Below are 18,200 nucleotides of genomic sequence, written 5' to 3'. Positions count from 1 at the left end.
GAGAAAGGCAGGTGGACAATGTGTTTCTTTTGTTGTTGCTGTTTTTTCCACTAACATAATCAGAGTCTTCCCCCACCCTCATCTGCCCCATCCCCTGAATAGCAAAAGGCCAGCCGCCTCCTTCCAGGCTTGAAAAGCCATTACATTGCTGCCTGGCACTACATAAAAGCCTCTTCCTCAGGCCTCTGGGGCTCCCTCTCATTGCCTGTCTGCTTAGCAGGCCTATAAATTTACTGTCCTCCCTCCCACCACCATCACTACCAGCCCATTTCCTCTCTATGTGGCAGGAGAAGAGGCCTTGTGAGTCCCCTGGACTCTTCCAAAGATAGCAGCAGGGAGGATATGTGTGCAGGCCTGATGCAGGCCCATCCTGGAGATCCATGGGAAAGTTCTGGACCCCAGGAAGGCAGCAGATCTTTACCCTCTAGAGTTCCTCATCAGACATGCTCTGCCACAGAGCACCCGCTGCCTCAATGTGTGCACCCACCCAGCTCCAGTAGCATAGTGCCTAAGGCATTTGACTGCTAACCAGAAGGCTGGCAGTTCAAACCCACCAGCCACTCCTTGGAAGGAAGGTTGGGCACTCTACTTCTGTAATGATACTGCCTCGGAAACCCAAGGAGGGGTTGCCATGAGTTGGTCCGACTCAATGGCGCATAACAACAACAAGAGCTCTGTGTGCTCTGGGGATAGGAGTGTGATCAGTAGGCAAGGGAGGGTGTCAAGCAGATGGAGCCCTATAGAGGGCAGTGGTGAATTGGTGGTAGAATAATTTTCTTCCATGTATGAGATCAGGGGTTCGATTCTTGGCCAGTGCACCTCCTGTGTGGCCGCTACCCATCGGTCACTGGAGACTTGCATGCTCCTGTGACGCTGAACAGGTTTCAGCAGAGATTCCAGACTGAGACAGATTAGGAAGAAAAGGCCTAGTGATCTACTTCCAAACATTTTAGCCAGTGAAAACCCAATATTGATCATGATGGTCTGACCTGCACCTGATTGCAGGATGGCACAAGACCAGGCGGCATTTCATTCAGTTGTGCATGGTGTCACCATGAGTTGAGGCTGACTCGATGGTAGCTAATAACAGCAATAAGGACTGAAGGAGCTTTAAAGGGTCATGAGCCTGTCCTCTATTTCACAAATGAGACTGAAGTCCAGAGAGATAATATTCATTCCTTTAATCCTTCATCCACATGTCCATTCTTCCTTCCATCCAGTAGTTATTCACTGAACATCTGTCTGATCCAAGAGATGCAGTGGAGTAAACGAGAAATGAGGTCTCTCTCTCAAGCAGTTTTCATTCTTATGGGGAGAAGGAGACAATAAATGAGCTTCAGTGACTTGCCTGAGTCTCACTGGTGGCAGAGCTGAGAAGGGAGCCTGGATCATGTGCAGTGTCCTTTTTGAGGACCCACACATGATATCTCTCTGTTTCCTGGGAGGCTAAACATCCAGTTCTGTTCTTCATTGCCCTTGAAAGTTTTGAAGGGATAAGACTGGCTAGACTTTGTGCTAGAGACTTCTGGATGACAGAAGGGTTGGAGGAGTCCAGGTAGCTTCAGCTAGTTGTTAGCTGTCACCTAGTTGGCCTCTGACTCATGGCAGCCCCACGCACAACAGAATGAAGGGCCGCCCAGCCCTGTGCCATCCCCACAGTCGTGGATGAGACCAGTGTGAGCCATGGGGTTTTCACTGGCTGATTTTTGGGAGTAGGCCACCAGGCCTTTCTTCCTAGTCAGTCTCAGTCTGGAAGTTCCACTGAAGCCTGTACAGCATCATAGCAACACATAAGCCTCTACTGACAGGTAGACTTGAAGTCCACTGGCCAGGGATCAAACCTGGGCCTCGTGCATGGTGGAAGGCAAGTGTAAGCCAGAGGTTCTTAACCTTTTTCGTTCCATGGGCTCTGTGGGCAGTCTGTTAAAACCTATGGGCCCTTTCTCAGAATAATATTTAAAAATGCATAAAACAAAACACATGGGTTTATAATGGAAACTAGAAACATGGATATAAAAAAAAAGCAATTTGTAATATAGTATATATGTGATTCTTCATTATCCTGTTAACTAACATGATTAAGCAGTAGGTCTTAATAACCACTGTATTTTTGAAGCAGTGGTTTGCATAAATGATATTATGAGATAATGATAAGAATATTAATGTGGTTTGAAAGCACCTATGATATCTTTTGGTGAGAAAGACACAGATACTGCTAATACCACTGGTGTGTTGCTTCTATTAAAAACTAAAGGAACTGCTGAATTTCTGTTAGAGATTGGTGGAAGCAAAGATGTTATTTTATTCCCCTCTAAGTTCACCAACCAAATGCACTGAGCATTTGAGGGTTTTGTGGACTCCAGGTTAAGAACTCCTGCCTAGACAGAGGTAGTTCTACTGGTTCTCCCTGAAAGGGTGCTGCACAGGGTTGGGAGTATGCTCACGAGTAGGGTCCTATGGTTGCAATTCTCTCTGTGCATGGGCCCTTGAGGAGGGGAAAGCAGGGGCATCATAGGAACGCAGCCAACCAGGGGAAAAGGTGCCCCCGTCTCCCCTCAGCTGCCAGCCTGCTGTCTGAGGTGGGCGGGGCCAGTGCCCCCTGGAAGTGTGCCTTCTGGCAGCTTCCCCAGCCCCCTCCCACCCTCTTGTCCAAAGACTCAATGCAGAAGGGAGCCATATGGTCCTTTGTGGCCACATTTTCCCTAGTACAGTATATTCCCAGTGTGAATGCAGGGCCTGGCTCCCCAGTGTCAGCTGTCCTCCCTTCCCCCCGCCACCCCAGCCCCAGCAGCCAGCAGCCAGCAGCCAGCCCAGAGAGGAGCAGGTTGTGGGGGGCAGGCTCACTGAGTTGCAGGGGGGGTGGAGGGAGTCTTGCAGAGTCGGGGTGAGCGAAGAGTATTTTACTAACACCCACACACACATTCACACAGAAAACTGTTGAAGTGAAGTCAAATGTCTCAAAGTCAGATCCCTTTTTAGTATGAATTTGCTGTGTCTCATTCTGAGCACTAATTCCAATTTAATTGCAAGTGGCCTGAAGCCTCTTCAATAGGAGTAACAAATGGTTTGATTTTGTAAACTTCATCAGACTGCATTTTAAATGCGACACAGTAGCCCAACTCGAATGCCAATGAAGCACTGGAGTAGCTCTCTGTTTACTAATTATCCGTTTTTACTCCAAGCCACGCTGGCTGGCTTGTCTGATTAAATCGGATTTGTGGGATAGAGAACAGCTAGCAGAGTTTTCTCTATAGTAAACGAGATTGAAACTATGGGCCGCCTGGCTGCACACTGTAAATTATATTTCCTTTTAAAGGGGACGTGTCTCTTTTATTTCTCTGTCGTCCCTCCTGCATATTAAACTTTACGGTACAGAAATGTACCCGGCTGCTTTTAAATCCAGCCTCTCACCCTCCACCTGGTAGCCAGCTCGATTTTGTGGCTTTCCATCTTCCTCTCTGAAGAACTGGAAAGAAAATTGGTAGTTACCCCCATGTGTCCCCCACTCCACTCCTTTTCCTTTGATCTTTTGCTTTTCTTCCCCTTTGTCCTGTGGGTGAGGAGGTGCTGGGTGGTGCACACTACTAGGTGAAAGGTTGGCAGTTCGAACCACTCAGCAGCACCTCAGAAGATAGGCCTGGCGATCGTTTCTGAGAGGGCACAGCCTTGAAAACCCTGTGGAGCAGTTTTCCTCTGCACACATGGGTCGCCATTAGTCAGAAGCAACTTGATAGCAACCAGCAATGATGTTATTCTGAAGGTGTGTTTTCATTATCCCATTATGATAGGGGCTCCTGAAGCTCATGCCGATGTGGCTTAAAGAGAGGCCGAGTAATAGAATGTACTGGGTTTTAGCCTTTCAGAAAGATGAGAGTGTTAGAAGATTTGGGGTGGGGTAGGAGGGCAGGGTGAATTAGTAATAATCAAGGAAAGTGAAGAAGGAAAAAACCGACTTCTGAAAAATGACATTTGTTCTGTTGGCCCACCCTAGAATGAAATCCTTTCCCCTGAACAGAGTGAAATTAAAGTCATGTGGTTTCTCCTGGTCCAGCAAGGAGGTCTTGAGGTGCAGGGACTGGAGGGGTAAGCATGGGGGCACGTCAGGGCCTCCCAGCTGAAGCCCAGTTTCGAGCAGCTGGTGTGTTCTCCCTACCCTGTCCTAGGGTCTGGCCTAGAGCTCTCAGGATCCCTTAACTGATCATTCTTCTGTGTCTAGGAAAGCAACCTCCACCTATCTTCCTCCCCTCACTATACACACACATACACACACCTCCATGTGCACACACATGCACATATGCAGTGAATAGTAACACCACATGCTAAATACATGAAAATGACTTTGGGCCAGCTCTGCATAAGGTGTAATAGCGCTGTGCTTAAACTCTGCCATTGCAAAGACCTTAACTCCACAAGCTTGACCTACCTTGCCCTCACTCTCGGTATCTATCTTTGTGCTGTGAGCTTTTTGTATTTTAATTTGCTTTTGAATGTCCTGCAAAATTAACGGTGTGTGCACTTTTCCCTTTTGGGCCATTGTGTGCCGTACAGTATGGGAAGGCCCGAGTGGTGTCTGATAGCCTGGTTACCGTGGGAATGAATGGCTGCCACACTCTCTGTCCCACTGTTGGCCTTTTAATTGTTGACAGTAAAAAGCATTTAAATGCTGCTTAATTTGTAATCATCTTCTGGGGTGGGGGTGGGGGAAGGAGAGGAACCATTAAAATGTCAGTAAAATGAATACAAGCATCTCTCTTATTTTTGTTTTTGTTTTTGTTTTTGTTTATTTATATGAGGTAGTTTTCCTTTTCATTGCCCAGTGTTTGTCAGGTATTTAAATGGCTCTGAAGCAATCCGTATTTCATTTTAGTTTGGATTTCTGTCCTCCCCAAGCCCTGCTCCCCTCCCAGCTCCATTCTGTGTTTCTGAGTCTTCGTCTTGGTTCTGTCTCTCTCCTCTCTGCCCCTCTCCTCTCTCCGGCCTCCTCCTGTCTTTGCCTCACTGTGGAGTACACTGGGGTTTATAGGACATTTTAAGGAAGAGCGCAGCTGAGTTGATTTTTTTTTTTTTTTTAAGACTCTGCTGCTGGGTCCCCAGTCTTTCTCTGGGGCCTCAGGATGACTTCAGGGATGCCTGTCACTGGAGGGACAAACTCTCTATAGAAAAAGGGTCAGACACACAGAATATGAGAGGAAGGAGACCCGGGGATACTTTATTCTAAACTCTTATTTGTACAAATAAGGAGACTGGGTCTTATCTTTAGGTGGAACCCCTATCCTGTCCCAGGAAGCTCTGGACACAGTGCTCAGAATTTAAATGCCTCTCTGCCATGTGTTGGGCACTACACTAAGGAAACAAAACTACCACATTTGGAGGAGGATCTGGTTCTCCCACTCACTCTCTGTTCTAGGTTGCTCTGTTGTGTGTCACCAAGGGCTGGGGGTATGAGAGAGAAAGCCTCTACTGCACTGTCCCCACCCTACCAAGTCAAGCCCTTGCCTTGTACAGAGTTGCTGGTACTCTCAGCTACTTCAAGAATTGCCTTTCTGAGGATTTGGTCAGTATCTACTTCCCTAGTGATACTGCCTCAGAAACCCAAGGAGGGATTGCTATGAGTCAGGTCTGACTCGATGGCAGTCAGCTTGGTTTTTGGGTAGTGCCTAAGGCATTTGACTGCTAGCCAGAAGGATGGTGTTCAAACCCACTAGCCACTCCTTGGAAGGAAAGTTGGGCAATCTACTTCCGTAGTGATACCACCTTGGAAATCCAAGGAGGGTCACTATGAATCAGATCCAACTTGATGGCAGTGAGGTTTTTTTTTTTTTTTTTTTCTGGTTTTCAGCAGATGGTTCGTGGTCTCTTGAGAGAAAAAGACCTAGCAGGTTCTCTCAAGTCTTGCTATCCTCATTTACCTAGAAAACCCCCATCTCATAGCGTTATTTGAGGAGGGGTCAGCATGACACCTCCTCGACCAGCACTCAATCGATGGTGGATAGATGCTTTCTTTGCCTTGCCTGTGACTCTCCCTCTGTCAGCCTAAGAAAGTGGTGCCCAGAAAATCCTAGAGATCCTCTTCAGCTCAAAAGAGGCTGTCAATTCAGACATTGAAGGAGCCTGTTATGTGCCTTCAAGTCAGCCCCGACTCATAGCGACCCCTCCTTGGGTTTCCAAGGCACATTGAAGGGGCAGGGGCCTGAAATACATCTCAGTGGGAAAAAGGATGCTTCAGTCTATCATCACTTTCTTTAATAGGCCCAGAATCATTAAATATTAGAGTGGGAGGAGGGGCTTTAAGGATCATTTACTTTCCTCTTCATTTTACAGATGAGGAAACAGAGGTCCAGAGAGGTCCATTAACTTACTTGAGAGTGCACACTGAGTTGGTCACTGAGCCAGGACTTGAATGAAGATTCTAGAGCTTTCCACTCTTCTTCAGTTGGAAGCCTGTAATGAAGGGTCATGGGGAGAGGGCAGGGCAAGAGGGCAAAGATTGGGATGATTATCTTGACCCATCCTTTCATACACTGCATAGATTTTCCACCAGCCACTTTTGGGAGTTCTTTCCTTAGAAGCCTGCAGATGAATCAGTCTGAGGGCGCCTTGCCATGTACAGTCCTCATGCAGCCTTGCAGAGAGTCACAGGCCTCCTACTGCCACAGCAGCCACAGGCAGAGGGCACGGGACTGATCCATGTCAGGAAAGGATGGACTTAGAAAGGGACCCATTGTAGCTTTATGTTTATTTTTTGCTCACCCACCTCCAGATGAGGGAAGTTGGGAGCACTCTGGCTCCCAGAATGGGGGTTGGGGGAGCAGATGGTACCTGTCTCTATCCTTTGAGCTTTCTTTTTCAGCTCAGCAGCCTACAAAACAGATGATATAGAGAAACTAAGGAAGATAGTTTTGTGTGTTAAGGAAAGAAGTTGGACACAAGTCCCTCAGCATCTCCATTGACCATTTCATCCTCCTGCCAAACTGGTCCCATCTCACCTCTCTGCCAAAATGGGTAGACCTGAGAGACGCTTCATTTCTGATCCCCCAGGTTTGGGCTGGGCTGGCTCTGCAGAGCTAGGTTAGGCTACTTACTGCAGGCTGGCCCTTCTCTCAGGGCTGTTGAAGTTGGTCCAATTTTTCAGTCGTGGGCCAATTAGTTTCACAAATGGGAGCCCCCCGTGGTGCCAGGGCACATTTGTTCCGGGCCTGCGCACTGGCCGGTCTGCATTGTCCTGCCTCGCACCCCCGTGTGAGTCCATTGTCCTTGCCCCCAGCGGGTGCTGCTTACCGCTGATTTATATGGGCAGGCGTCCTACAGGCTCCAGGCTTCCCCACCACAGCTGGCGGAGGTGCTTAAGGCCTCGGACCCCCGTGACCTTTGCCCCAGTCCTGCTGTCATTTTGAAAGTTACAGACCTGAGGGCTGCATACCTCTCAGGATTTACTTTCCACCCCAGTCCTGAGAGACACATCCCTACACACACACACACACACACACACACGATACATGCACATACATGACATATACTTGCACATGCACACACGTATGCACACATACTTGCTCCATTTCCTCCTTCCTCTCCTAGCTCTTGTGGGATTTTTTTATTGCTTCTGGAATGTCTGGAAGGGTCCAGAAACTGGACTGGAGAAGAAGGGGCTGCTGGTACAGTGGGAGGTATTGGGAGAGGCAACTCTAGTCTCTTATGATGGGGACATCATGGCTTCCCTGAATGTGTTTTTCCATCCTCTGATTCATTAGTGCAGTATCTGTTATGGGGCAGGAGGAATGGAGGAGCATATCCCCACCTGTGTGGCACTGCCAGGGAACTAGGACTTGGTTTAGCATCTTGCAGTTTACCTTGCCCTTGGCACCTTCTCTGCCAAGGGTTCCTGTGTATCACCAGGGTTCCAGCACATCAGGTAGATTGTAGAAGTGGTTGTGCAGCCAGGTACAACCTGGGATGCGGTCCCATTTTAACCAGTTTACTCTCTCTTGCAAATCAAGCCAAATTTTTCTCCTCCTCTTTATCTCCTTTCCTCTCTGTCCCCCGTTCTTGCCCCTCCCCTAGTTTCTCTCCCTCTTCAGCTCGTTTGCTGGAGTGATTGACAAAATTAGTAAATCCATTCATGTTACTTTTATTGTGCAGGTCTCAATAAATCCCCTGTGTCCGGGGCCACCTTAATGAGCTAGTGAGCTGACAAATTTGTTTACTGTAGCTGGAGGTGCCGAGTAATGAAATGCACTTGTGTCTGCAGCTCACTGCTAAACAAATACACGGTTTTCCGGCAGCCAGCTCTGCTAGCTGCTGCTGCCTGAGGATGCAGCCACATTCCTCAAGAGACTGAAAGTTTTGGGGCTTTTGGGGAAAACTGTAATCACTCACCCATCCATTGCTTAGCTTTAAAACAAATTTGAATCAGCTGTTCCCACTCTTCACCCTTTTTTGTTGTTCACTGAGGACTAACTCCCATTTTCTTGTGGAAATGGGAGGTTATGGAGATGTATAGATGCCTTCCAAGATTCTAAGCCTATGAGAAGGGTAGGAGAAAGGAGTGTCAAGGGCTAAATGAGAAGACTGTAATAGGCAAGGCTGAAATTGACAAGACTGCTGGACTGTAAGCCTTTGAGTTCTTGCCTTGGTTTGGGAAGTTGTCACTGAGCAGGTATTAAAGGTGCCCCAGCAGCAGATGACTCTGTGTGCAGCAGACAAGCACCCATGCATGAGCTTGTAGCTAGTTTTGCTTGAGGCAAGCCTTCCAAGATGTTTTCTCAGCTACTCTAGCCCTCCTGAGAAAAAGGTCGTGACAGTAAAGGGAATGGTGGGACTCATGTCCCACTTTCTGGCAGCCGTCATTTCCAGGGGTCAGTGGGCTGATATTTCTTTTGGCTGAGCAGACAGGACCCTCACTTGTCACAGAACTGGGGTTAGGAGCTCATCCCAAATGACTTTCTCACTTATGCCCAGGGGGAAGCCAGAGGAGAATTAGGGAGACAGCTCTTGGCTCTTTCTCTGATATATCCCTCGATAAGGAGTGGAGCCCTAAATGATGGCACAACCCGCTGCCATTGAGTCGGATCCAACTCATAGCGACTCCTCCTTGGGTTACCGAGGAGATAGCACTACAGAAGTAGATCGTCCAATCTTCCTTCCAAGGAGCGAGGATCGGCTGGTGAGTTTGAACCGCCAGCCTTCTGATTAGCAATCAAATGCCTTAGGCACTATGCCACCAGAGCTCAAATGATGGCACAGGAGATATGCAAATGCCATGTCTGAGCATTTGTATCCTCTCTGTCTGTCCTCTAGCCCACTCATACCCTTTCTTACCTCTGACCTCCATCTTCTTCAGATCTAGAGAGGGCCTTTTAGCTTTAGATGTGAGTTAGTCCTGTGCTGCTAGTCGCTGTATGTCTTACACAGTGGATGATGCAGTCCAACTAAATTCTGTAACAACTACGGGAGCAAAAAAAAAAAAAAAAAAACCCAAACTCACTGCCGTCAAGTCAGATTCGACTCATAGCGACCTCTCGTTGGGTTTCTGAGGTGGTATCACTACAGAAGTAGAATGCCCAGCCTTCCTTACAAAGAGTGGCTGGTGGGTTTGAACCGCCAGCCTTCTGGTTAGGAGTCAAATGCCTTAGGCACTACGCCACCAGACAGTGTCACTGATGGTTTTGGTGTGTGGTCACAAGGGCTGTCCATGGCTAGAGATGGTGTCTTAGGAAAGAGTAATCTGGGAGTCAGAGGAAGTAGGAAGACATGTCTGAAGGATTTGGGGATGGATGGGGGTTGGGGGTGGGAGATGGTTCCAGTTTAAACCAAGGTTTCTGTCACTTCCTTAAATACGACTTTTCCTTTCTGTCTGGAGAGGAAGCTCCTAAGGATACCAGGGGAGGCAGCTCTTTCTTACTCAGATGAGGCTGGATAGGGATAGGAGAAGTCCATCCGTGTTGCATGTGCGTGCACACCCACACACAAACATGCATATATACTGGCATATGCACACGTAACAGTCACAACCCACTTACCAAAAAAAGCTGGAATATATTTAGATCCCTCTGCTCTTTTGATTAAGAAACTGCATATAGTGGGAGATAATAAGAGCCTTGCTCCAAGAAGCTGTAGCACCTGAACATCTTCTCCAGCTGTGTATCCCTCTGATCCTGTTCCTTCCTTTCTATTAAAGAGCTAATTGGTATGGAAATGGCACAGGTGTAAACATGAAGGTTTTGTGTCTCATAATTTCAGATCCAGTCATCACCTGCGTGAAATAAATACCCTGGGTCTGTGTCACCCCTCCTGCCTCCTGTTCCACCCTGGCTTTGGCTTTCTCCCATTTTCTTGCTAAAATTAAACTTGTTTTAAATTGGGAGCCTGTGACTCGTACATACCCTGAGACCCAAGCTGGCTTCTCCTGGGGGTCTTGTGTGGGTCAACTTCTCTGCAGATGTGATTGATGCAATGGAGGCCCATATCTCTGCATGGACACTGATTACCGTGCCTAGATCCTTGCTTCTTGCCACACCCAACCTTCTTCCTAGTTCACACTCCCTTCAGGCAGTAGTAACCTTGGAGTTCACCTGACTGAGTCCCGTTCATTCTTCACAAGAGCAGAGGAAGTGCTAATTCCTTTGACCTAATGAATTATTTCCTTGAGCCAAGGCTAATGGATGCATCTTTATTTACATATACAGAATGATAGACAACAATATACAGATTGTTCAAATGTACAGACTGATAGAAAACAATACATTTGTAGGACATATATCTATATATCTCTATCTATCTATCTGAAGTGTTTGTTAATTGCTGAGGGCACTATGAAGTTAGTGTTAGGAAAGGCAGGTTAGTTATGAATGCCTTTTCCTAGGTTCATGGCTCAGGATCAGAAGCCACTGCAAAGGATTTTGCATTGCACCATGGCATCAGAACTGGAGTCCTCTGACTATTTCACTGCATGCTGTGGTAGAACTAGTCCTTCTGTGGTCTAGGTCTTTGCTTTTGAGCGGTAGCTCAGCTAGAACAAGAACTGGGGAGTCCTGTCCAGCCTACCAGGCAGACATGGAAGGCCCCACTAGGATCAGCTGCTTGTGGGCATTACCAGTTACCAAGAAAAAAAAAAAAAAAACCCATTGCCATTGCATTGATTCCAACTCATAGTGATCCCCATTGGGTTTCTGAGGCAGTAAATCTTTACGAAAGTAGATTGCCCAGTCTTCCTTCCATGGAGTGGCTGATGGGTTTGAACCACCGACCTTCTGGCTAGCAATGAGATGCCCTAGGCACCGTGCTACCAGAGCTACTTTACCAGTTGCCAAAGGAAATTTTATTGGAAGCTCTCAGTAATGGCTTCCATTGTGAACTTTGGTCTCAGCCTTCCCCAGCCCTTACCGTCTGTCTCTGTATCGTGACTACTTCCTCTACCTTTTGTGATTGTCCCACAGCCCTTTATTTATTCTTTAATGCACCATACATTTATTGAGTTGCGGTGTACTGCCAAAGGCATTTGACTGCTAACCAGAAGGCTGGCAGTTCAAACCCACCAGCCACTCCTCGGAAGGAAGATTGGGCAATCTACTTCTGTAGAGATACTACCTTGAAAACCCAAGGAGGGGTCACTGTGAGTTGATAAATGACTCAATGGCAGTGAGGTTGTTTGTTTGTTTGTTTGTTTTTCCCACTCTGTGCCAGGGAGACATTGGTGTCCTGTAGAAGAATTCTCCCCTTTCATTCCACAGACCTGGGTTTGATTCCTGGCCAGTATAAATCATAAGCAGCTACCTGCTGCCTGTCAGTGGGGGCTTGTGTGTTGCTATGCTATGATGCTGAACAGGTTTCAGTGGAGCTTCCAGACTAAAATGGACTAGGAAGAAAAGCCTGGGCATCTGCTTTTGAAAATTAACCCTATGGGTGAAAACAGTTCAAACTGCAATCAATCATAGGGACGGTGTGGGACTAGGTAGCATTTCATTTTCTTGTGCGTGAGGTCCCCATGAGTCAGCAGCCAACTCAACAACGTTATGTGAGGACCTCCACTAAATGTTGGGGACACACATATAAGTAGGATAGTTCCTGCTCTGGAAGGGTTACAATCCAATAGGCAGTGCTGAATGTCAAAAATAAATGTGATAGAGTTTTACATGCTAGGAGAGAAGTCTGTGAAGGGTACTGTTCAGTGCTTAGAGAAAGATGTCCTTGGCACTGAATCTTAAATGATGTAACTCATCCAAAATGCCTTCTCTAGGGTCAGGTTCCTGGAAGCAGCCTACAGTCGGTAAAGTAACGGAGGACTGCCATGATCTGTGATACAGGTTGTTCACTGCACGAGGAAGCCCGAATGCAAGGCAAAGTGGAGGCTGAAATCTAGCTCTTTCTACTCCCCAAAACCGTGTGCCCTGGCAAGGATCTGTCTGCCCAGAGGAAGAGATAGGATTGTTTAATCCAGACAAAAGCATTGTTGGGGCTGGCATTGGCTCTGCCACCACTTTACAGTTCACAGCAGCTTTTACATCTAGGTAACTCATTTGATGCACTCAACAACTGCAAGCATTATGGCCAATGATGAGCAGACACCAGTACAGAGGCATTAAATGACTTGCTCAGGGTCACAAGGCAAATGAGTGGCAGAGGCAGACCCCTGTGTGTATATTTCCCCTTTGTGTCATGGTGACCATATGATTTCTTAAGGTTTCTCCCTCTCCTGAGGGGTACCAGGCAGGATGTTTCTCCACAGCATAGTACAGGAGGAGCGTATCCGGAGCTCAGGCATTGAAGAGAGCAGTGTATTCTGACACTACGGGGCCCCACTTGTCCTATCTCACTGCAGCTAATGAATTGTTAATACAATTTTCTAGATAATTTTATTTCCATAGTCTCACATTTTAATGTGTTTCCAAAAAGCTAGCATTTATTTGCTTAATCTCCCAGTGTAATAGAATCTGCCCTGACTCATCATACATGCCGAACAATCAGCTAGGCAGAAACTACGGCAAATTGTTTAATAACTCAGATCTAGTCTCGAGATTTTTAACGTGCCTGCACCAATTGCTTTTCTTGTGCCTCATCCACTTTGCCTCCTCCCTTTCCTCTTTTTTTTTTTTTCTTTTTAATAGTGTTCTGTTATCACAGCTATTAGTCTCCAAGACAAAGAATGGGGAGAGTGGGTATGGGACCTCAGGGTCCCCCTTCTTTTGGCCTGTGAGCCTCTGTCAATATGCAGGTGGCCAGGGAGAGTCCCTGAGCCTTGTGGGATCAGGACAAAAGGGTATCCCAAGAAGGAAAGAGAAACCATTATAGGGGCATTGTAGCATTTTCTTTCTAGGTAGTGACCATTGTATGACTTCAACCTGTCAACAGGGTGCAGAGGTGGCTGGAATTTCACGGTCACCTGCCCTGTTCTAGTCAGGCCCTAGATCCCATCAGGCCATCCCAGGATATCGTTTCTGATCCCCCCTCCTGGCCTTATGATCTCTACCCTAGTCTGGTCCCTATCCCCCTCCAGTGGTAGAACCATCAGGTCTCTTCCTGCCACTGCAGTCCACTCCCACCCCTGTGGGACTTCACAGAGCTATGCCTTGTGACTTGTTTTCTGCCTTGGGTTCTCTAGCCATTGCTGGAGCACATTCTGAATGTCTTGGTGGACCTGAAGCAGCTGGAGCTGGCTCTGTCCCCAAAGCCAGTCCTCATCTCAAACAGCTCTGCTGTTGTTGTCACTGTGCCTCTTCTGGGGAAAGCCCAAAGAGGCAGGTGGCCAGTCCCAGAGGTGGAAATGGTCACAGCCCCATGATTTCTGGTATCAGACAGAACTAGACATTTTCAAATCCCAACGCTGCCTCTCTCTAGCTATGTGATTTTAGGCAAATTATTTAATCTCTCTGTTTTCACATTTATGAAAAGGAGGATAAGAATACCTGCCTTGTAGGGCTGCAGATTTTAAATGAGATGATGGCAGAGACAAAGCGCCTCACATAATACCTATATTTGTTGCCCTTCCATTCTGCTCTTTGAGGGCCAGGAGCAAAATTGAGTGCTTGCTTGTATTCCTCCTGTTTTGTTCAGCCTTCCCTGGACCTGGATGCAGACAGTGACTGAAGGGGGGGTGGAGCAGGGCTGCTAGTGCCCACACTTCACAAGGATAGGATCATGGCTGGGTATGAGAGGTAGAGGAGTGGGGAGTAGTGAGAGGCACTCCTTACCTTCCCACTAGTCTGTCCCAAAACCCTCTGTGAATGTCAGACCTTCCATTTGCTTTCTCCATTGATAGACCAGGAAGGCAGTTAGGTTCTTCTTGCTCTACCTTCTCTTCATCCTTACCTTTCACCAGAAAATCCCTGACTCTACACTGAGCAGCCCACAATTTTCAGCAGCCAGTGATGTGTCCCTCTATCCACTGTGGACTGGCTTGGCAGGCTCTGTGCCTTACTACTTTTCTTTCTTGTGTCCTGGAAACAAGGGAGGGTAGAGCAGGGTTGAGCACAGGAAATATCACTCTCATGCCAGTAAGGAGAGAAGTGTACAGATGGGCTTACAGGGGAGCTGACATGCTTATGGAAACATAATCCAAAATGGCGGGCAGTGGGCAACCAGTTAGGACTCAGACATGAGATTTAGATACTTCCTAATCGTGGTGCTGTAACCAGGAAGGCCACAGCTCCAGGGAAGCATTGGGAAGGGGCTTGATGACCAACGGAAGATGGCAGCCTGTCTTTATAGGGTACTGTGGAGTACCTGTGCTTCTGATCAGCACAGGGAATAACTGGACAGAATTAAATGAAAATTTCATCATGCCACTCACTAGCTTAAGTTCCTTTGACAGTTATCAGTTAGTCTTAGGACAAACATAAAGCTCTTAGCATTGCTTTTAAACCTGGCCCCTGCCTACTTCTTCAGCCTTCTCTCCCCCCCTCATCCTACCTCTCCAGCCACACATGGACTCTTCTGCCTTCTGGAATGTGCTCTCTTCTCCCAGTGCCCTGGGTAACATCTATGATGAGAGCAGGGACTTTGCGTGCTTCCCCATGGTTATATCCCCATAGTTATAGTCCTGCTTGTGGAAGATACTAAAATAATATATGTTGAATGAATGAATCCTCTAGACATTTGCTTTAAAGAATGAAGAACTGGCTAAGAGAACAGGCAGTGTGGTGGTTCAGTGGTAGAATCCTCACCTTCCATGCAGGAGATCAAGGTTCTATTCCTGGCCAATATACCTCATGCATAGCTACCACCTGTCTGTCATTGGGGGCCTGCATGTCACTATGGTGCTGAATAGGTTTCAGCAGAGCTTCCAGACCAAGACAAACTAGAAAAAAAGGCCTGGTAATCTTCTTCTAGAAATCAGCCAATGCAAACCTTGTGGATCATGGTGATCTGATCCTGGGAATGGGGCAAGACCAGGCAGCATTTTGTTCCACTGTGCATGGAGTTAACCATGAGTCACGGGCCTTCTGGATGATAGCTAACAACAAGAGAACAGCAAACAATTCAAATCAAGGCTGCCTGGGTTTGAATCGCAACTCTGCCAGTTACAAGCTATGCAGCCTTGGGCAAGCTATTCATTTTCTCTGTGCCTTTCTTTCCTCATCTAAAAAGTAAGTATAAGATAGCCTACCTTAGAGTTGTTGTGATTTTTAAGTTGGTTAGATTAGAACAATGATTAGCACGTATTATTTTTATTGTTTTTTTCTCTCAGAGGCATGTCTTGACTCCTCACCCCTTTGCCCCAAACTCTAGTCCCTCTCATACCTACCTGCTGTGTACCCTGCCTTCTCTTATATGGCACTTGTCACAGTTGCAAATTTACATTTGATAATAATGATTTGATTAATGTCTCTTTCTCTGCTCCTAGACTTTAGGTTCCATGAGGTAGGGAAGGATTCCAGTTATGTCCACCACTGTAGCCTGCATGCTTGGAACATACTAGATGCTCAGTCAACTACACTGCAAAACCTAGACCATCTCTTGGTTTGTCCCTGAGCTTGGGGGCTTAGGAATGTTGGTTGTGATGCTGGCTCTGGGTTTGGGCTGATGGGTTAAGGATTGGCCTGTGTTTCCACTTCCTGAGGCTCTCCCCTGCCCTGTCTCCTCAGGCACAGACATGGCTGTCTTCTGTCTGCTCTGCGGGAAGCGTTTCCAGGCACAGAGCGCACTCCAGCAGCACATGGAGGTCCACGCAGGCGTGCGCAGCTACATCTGCAGCGAGTGCAACCGTACTTTTCCCAGCCACACCGCCCTGAAACGCCACCTGCGCTCACACACAGGTATGCCACTCCCAAGCTGAGTGGATCGGGATCTCTGGGAATCAATGCCTGGACTTACTTCCAAAGACATAAAGTGAAGGTGCTGAGCTGAGTCAGCCCTCAGCCTTCTCTGCCCAAGGATCAGACATGTAGTTCAGAGTAAGTGTGGACAGTTTCTCTGACAATCCCATCCCTAGAACCATTGGTTCTCAATCTCTCTCTTCTCAACAGAGAAGATGCTTGTTAAATAAGAAAGACTCTTGCATTTTTATGCAAAAAATACAGACACTGGATCTGGGGTGGCATCCAAGACTCAGCCTTATTAATAAGTAGTCCCAGGAAATTCTGATGCTGGTGGACCCAAAATGCATTTAGAGAAAAACTGCCCTACTTGGTCTCTAACTCTCTCTGTCCTGGCCCCTACACTCTCCCTGCACCTGATCCACTTACATGCAGTCCTGAAGTCAACGCTTGCAGATCTCTTTTTCTTGACACTTGAGGGAATATTCCTACTTGTTCCACAATGACAGAAGCACATTTTCTATACTTGCGGCTTAACCTTGCTTGGAGCACACAATGAAAGTATTTCAGTAGTGAGCCAGGAAATCTCCCACAGCCCTGCTTAGCCAGTTCCAGATGATGGAGGGAGTTGTGGAGGGGGATTGGGAGTCCCTGCTATGACATGCTCAGTTTTTGTGGGTGAGACATTTGTCCCATCAGCCTCCTCACCAGAGAGCCGAGAGGCCTTTGCTTCTTTGCAGCAGCCCTAGTCTTCATGGTGAAGAAGAATGGATATCTTAAATGCCTTCTTTTTTCTAAGACAAAACTGGGTCTTTGTTGACTGTGACTTGGTAAAGAAATACCCATTTCTGAGTCTGTGTTTGTCTCTCTGGGTGTTCTCTGTCCTGTGTAGGGCAGGGCCAGGAAGACAGGTAGACTGTCTTGTCTGCATACATAACAGTGTGTGTGTGTATGTCTATTGGAGAGGGTATAAAAACTTTGTGTTACTCAAGAGAAGAATGGTAGTAGTACCTTCTGCTTTTTCTTAAGAGTCTTGTCACAGCTCAGGGACTGAGTATGCATAAGCCAGCCTGTCATGGGTGGCAGACTGCTGAATAAATGAGGGGTTTTATTTGTCACAGGGGTCACTGGGTGGTGCAAACGGTTAATGCACTCAGCTGCTAATCAAAATGTTGGAGGTTTGAGTCCACTTAGAAGCACTGCAGAAGAAAGTCCTGACAGTCTCTTTCCAAAAGATCAGCCATTGACTAGCCTATGGAGCACAGTTGTACTCTGATACATGTGGAGTCACCATGACTCAGAATCAACTCGGGGGCAACTGGGTTTTTTTTTTTTTTTTTGGTCATGGCCTGAACTGGCCTGTCCCATCAGCCTCCTCACCAAAGAGCTTGTTTGGGCTCTCACTTCCAGATGCCATTCTATTCAGGGTTATATATTGTCTCAGTATCAGCAGATTGGCTTTGAATTACTCAGAATGGCTAGGGTGGGATAGCTGGAGGCTCTAGAAGGTAGGGCTCATCCTGACGGCTTAAGGAGGAAGGATGTTTACAGGGATTTTCTTTGCAATGACTGCACAAGTGGCCCCTGCAAATAGATGTACTTTCTTGCTAACACTTTCCCCACTGGGTTCCCAAAGGTCAGCTTATCAAAGATAACCAGTCACTTTGTAGCCACTTCTAAGTATGCCAGTGGGTCAAATCTACCAACTTCATGTGGCTTGAATGAGCCCAGCCCTACCAAGTTCACACAGGATATCCCCTGCTCTGTCCATGCTGCACTCTAAGAGCTCACATATCTAATTGTCACATGCCGCTGTGCACAGATGTCCCCATCTATGGGGTGTGGCTCTTTCCTGACAGTTTGGGAGAAGCCCTTGCTTAACCTAGGAAACATGGAGCATGTGCCCTGCCCAGGCAGACATGCAAATACTGTTGATTTTCATACTAGTGAGGC

General features: G+C 47.2%; 1 protein-coding gene across 1 annotated transcript in view; it reads left to right on the top strand.

Annotated features, from left to right (window-relative positions):
• ZBTB16 (zinc finger and BTB domain containing 16) overlaps nucleotides 1–18,200 on the top strand; it is a 247,814-nt gene that overhangs the window by 222,926 nt on the left and 6,688 nt on the right. The window contains exon 4 of the mRNA XM_007936523.2: nucleotides 16,077–16,247. Coding sequence (XP_007934714.1) covers nucleotides 16,077–16,247 — 171 coding nt within the window. The remainder of the gene's footprint in view (nucleotides 1–16,076; nucleotides 16,248–18,200) is intronic.

Source organism: Orycteropus afer, unplaced genomic scaffold (assembly GCF_000298275.1).
Source record: "Orycteropus afer afer isolate SDZICR_OR568_19922 unplaced genomic scaffold, OryAfe1.0 scaffold00036, whole genome shotgun sequence".
NCBI lineage: Eukaryota > Metazoa > Chordata > Mammalia > Tubulidentata > Orycteropodidae > Orycteropus > Orycteropus afer.
The sequence above is the reverse complement of the archived record's forward strand: the minus strand, read 5'-3'. Positions and strand labels throughout refer to the sequence as shown.